This window comes from Rhincodon typus, chromosome 1 (genome assembly GCF_021869965.1).
Source record: "Rhincodon typus isolate 14 chromosome 1, sRhiTyp1.1, whole genome shotgun sequence".
NCBI lineage: Eukaryota > Metazoa > Chordata > Chondrichthyes > Orectolobiformes > Rhincodontidae > Rhincodon > Rhincodon typus.
Genome location: NC_063332.1, coordinates 17,289,001 through 17,292,458, shown reverse-complemented (window position 1 = coordinate 17,292,458; position 3,458 = coordinate 17,289,001). Strand labels below are relative to the sequence as shown.

General features: G+C 37.0%; 1 protein-coding gene across 1 annotated transcript in view; it reads left to right on the top strand.

Annotated features, from left to right (window-relative positions):
* Window positions 1-1,197, top strand: part of LOC109923508 (catenin alpha-2-like) — a 437,044-nt gene extending 435,847 nt beyond the window's left edge. Inside the window, exon 8 of the mRNA XM_048602775.1 lies at window positions 655-1,197. Within this exon, the coding sequence (XP_048458732.1) occupies window positions 655-717 (63 nt within the window). The 3' untranslated portion in view covers window positions 718-1,197. The remainder of the gene's footprint in view (window positions 1-654) is intronic.
* Window positions 1,198-3,458: the final 2,261 nt, after the last annotated feature.

Here is a 3,458-nt window from a genome sequence, read left to right as displayed (position 1 = left end):
ATGAACTGTTCGAGCTCCTCGTGGGAGCACGAGGCGGCGCCGATACAGTCATCAATGTAACGGAGGAAGAGGTGGGGAGGGTCCGGTGACCCTTCCTCAGAATTGTAAAAAAAAACAGAAGTTTTGCCATTCCCATAACTGGCTGGAAATAGTAACAGATCGAGTTGGGAGCAGGCATACGTTCAGAGAACCACCCCAGTTTGCCATGATCAGCACCAAGTTTCCACACAGCAGAAGCAATGAGACTGGACACTTGTGTTTTGTTTTATTTAAAGTGCTGCGCTTCATGTAGCACGATAGGAGTTAACTGAAGTATGTTGTGAACATAAGAGCTTCAAATGATGCAGCCACTAGGAGGAATGCAAAGTTGCAGTGTACATAGGGAGAAAAAAATTGCAAGGTAATCTAAGCACTAAGTTGTGTGCACATTTACCTTATGTATTTGCATTGAGGTCACCTATAAATTGTTTGACTGAATTCCCGATTGTGTGGAGTCTTTTTTTTTCTGGTTAAAAAATCAATCCTACAAAAGGCATGTCATCCAGTCACTCTGTTGCACAGTACTGTTTTATGTTTCAATGAAGTAGTCTGGTATCAGATCCACTATACCATTTAAGGAGGCCACCTGTGTCATTTTATTCTTCCATTTTAAAGGTGGTGACGGGTTTTAATTACATACAGAACTACAGATGTCCAGTGCTCTATGTACCTTGCTGAAGTAACCATTCCTCCTGATCGATTTGTAAGTATGGGACTTCAAAAGGAATTCAAAAGGGAATTAAAAGATTACTTTTAAAAGGAACAATCTGCAGGGTTACTCTTTAACCAAGGCATGAGAACGGTACTAAGTGAGATGCTTATTTGGAGAGTCAGCAGACATATGGATGGCACCTTTCAGTACTGTAACAATTCTGCAAATCTGTCGACCATTCAACTATGGTGGGAATGACATCACATACCATCCTTACCAGATATTGCAGCACACTGTCAGTCGTTCAGGAAAGTTTGCTGGGAAGATCATGAACTTGATTATCTCCCTTTCAATCCCTTGACCAACTGAAGGATACTAATGGTATCTTATTCAACATACTGCTTGGGATTAGGTTCTTATTAATTTATATAGAGACTACACCCAGAAACCCTTTGGCCCTGTAAGGGGTAAAACTGAAATGTGCAATTATTCACATACGGCATGATTCAGAACTGGCTTTGCTAATAAACCTAGCATTAAATTCCCAGATTTTTGATTTGTATCAAAGAAATTCTTGCAGTGCTACAGCACTTTTCTGACGTAAAAGACTGAAACATTGAAAAAATATTTATAATTTGTAGATTCCATCACTGCAGATCTTTTGTTTTTTGTGTTGGATTAAAACTGTTGAAAAGTTAACACATGCTAGTCTGTTAGTTTGACTGATTGTTAGATGCTGCATGTTTTATATTCTAGTCTTTTAAGAAAGGAACCTATGCCTGATTGATTGGAGAGCAAAAAGTGGTTGAATCTACTAAATTTATGATTTCGAATTGTTAAAGGTTGAAAAAAAATCAAAAGAAACAAAAATGGCTATTTATATAAAAATCAATGTATGTTGATTATTCCTATAGTATTCTGATATCTGTACTTTTGCATCTTTGAAAATGATCCATGTATGTTTAACAATCATCTGTCACCAATATTTTCAGGTCTTGCACTGGCAAGTGATAGCAATGCTTGTGGTTGCCCTTGGAGAGTTCAGCAATTTTCTCAAGGCGAGCACTAGAGGGTGAAAAGAAAATGTCCTTGCTGAAACGAATTTCTTTTCCCTCATAAAGCAAATTGTTTTACCAAATTCTATATTCTGTCAGTGGAAAGAAATAAACATTTACAACACATGAATAAATTAGTTTTGCAGGAAGCTACAAATCTAGTATGTATACTGTTGCTACACAAAGTGAAGTTTCTTTTCTAAAATGCTTGTCCATCCTCATTGCACCTTCTTTGCTGATGCTTCTGCTTCAGTGGTCATTTTTCTGTTTTGTCGCAGCAAAACAAAAAAATTGTATGTGGGGTTGGAGAGACAGAGTGTATGAGACTGATTTAAAAAAAATTAAATGTGTCATAATTTTCTAAGAGCCTAACGTGTACAAAGCTGTGTTTGTTTTTCAAAACATATTCAGATTTAGTAAACACAGATTTAGATCTTCAGACTAACTCATTTGTGAAATTTGATTTTTTTTGCCTGCTTTGTCAGTGCAATTCATCTGTGTGAATAATGGATGGTGAAATGCAGATGCAGGTGGCAAAGAGAAAAGAATGAGGAAGTAAATTACCGATGAATATTTGAATGCTGGCAGGAAAGCAATCACCAGTAGATGCTGGTGTTGAGATTTTCTTATTGATAGCTTTCATAACACCTTCATTTAGATTGGTCTGCGAGGCATGGAATTTTAGCTGAATTTTATGAAAGATTCTTTTTAAATCAACTCAATTTAAATATGTGAAGATAACAAAAACCACCAACGTTTATCCTGCAGTTCTACTTAAGCTTTGGTAGTTATGAAGGCTATCTATAAGTAATTCTTAAAATTGGCAGCTTCCCATCTCATACAGTGTAGTGGAATTGGCTTACTGAAGTGTTAAGAGGACAGAGGATGGTGGTCAACAAACTGAAGCAACAATGAAAGTCTTAGAAGATATTAGGGGTGGTGGACACAAAAATGAAGCAGCCAAGCTAATGGAAAGTCCTTTGAAATATTCTATTGGATAAATGAGAATGTAAAGATGAAGGAGGTGGGAGCGACGCATAGAAAATAAAAGTCATTTTTGTGAGCAGAGCAATATAATAATGACATGCTGGAAGATTACAACAAAAAAAATGTGCAGTTGCAGAATATTATAAGGACTTGAACTAAGCAGGCACCAACTTTGTCTCTCAAATCAAGTTGCAGCCATTTTGAAGGACATTTCTTATGCTGTTTGTCTCTCTGGCATGTTATGTTGCAATTTCACTGTAGCAACTGGAACTGAGAATGTAATTGATATCTCAATGTAGAGAGGTGTTGGAGAAATTACTACTATCTTTCCAGTGCATTCAGCTCTGAAAGGAAGAAGAGATTGGCTCCTGAAATTAGAACAGTTTGGCATTTTGAAGCTAGTAAATTTTAAGCAGGAGCAAAAAGATTTCAGATTGCCAATGAGAAGCTGAAGGATTTGAATTAAACTGGCATGAAACAATTAAGCAGAAATAAAATATTAGGAGGTTGTAAGATGCAGAAAGAAAATGGAAAAAGACAAAGTAGATGCAGATAGAGTTATAATATTTAAAAGACATTTGGATAAGTTTGTGAATTGGAAAGGTTTGGATGGATATGGGCGAAGCACAGGCAGGTGGGACGAGTTTAGTTTGGGAACATGGTCAGCCTGGACTGGTTGGACCAAAGGGTCTGTTTCCATGCTTTATGACTCTGAAAAGGCACGG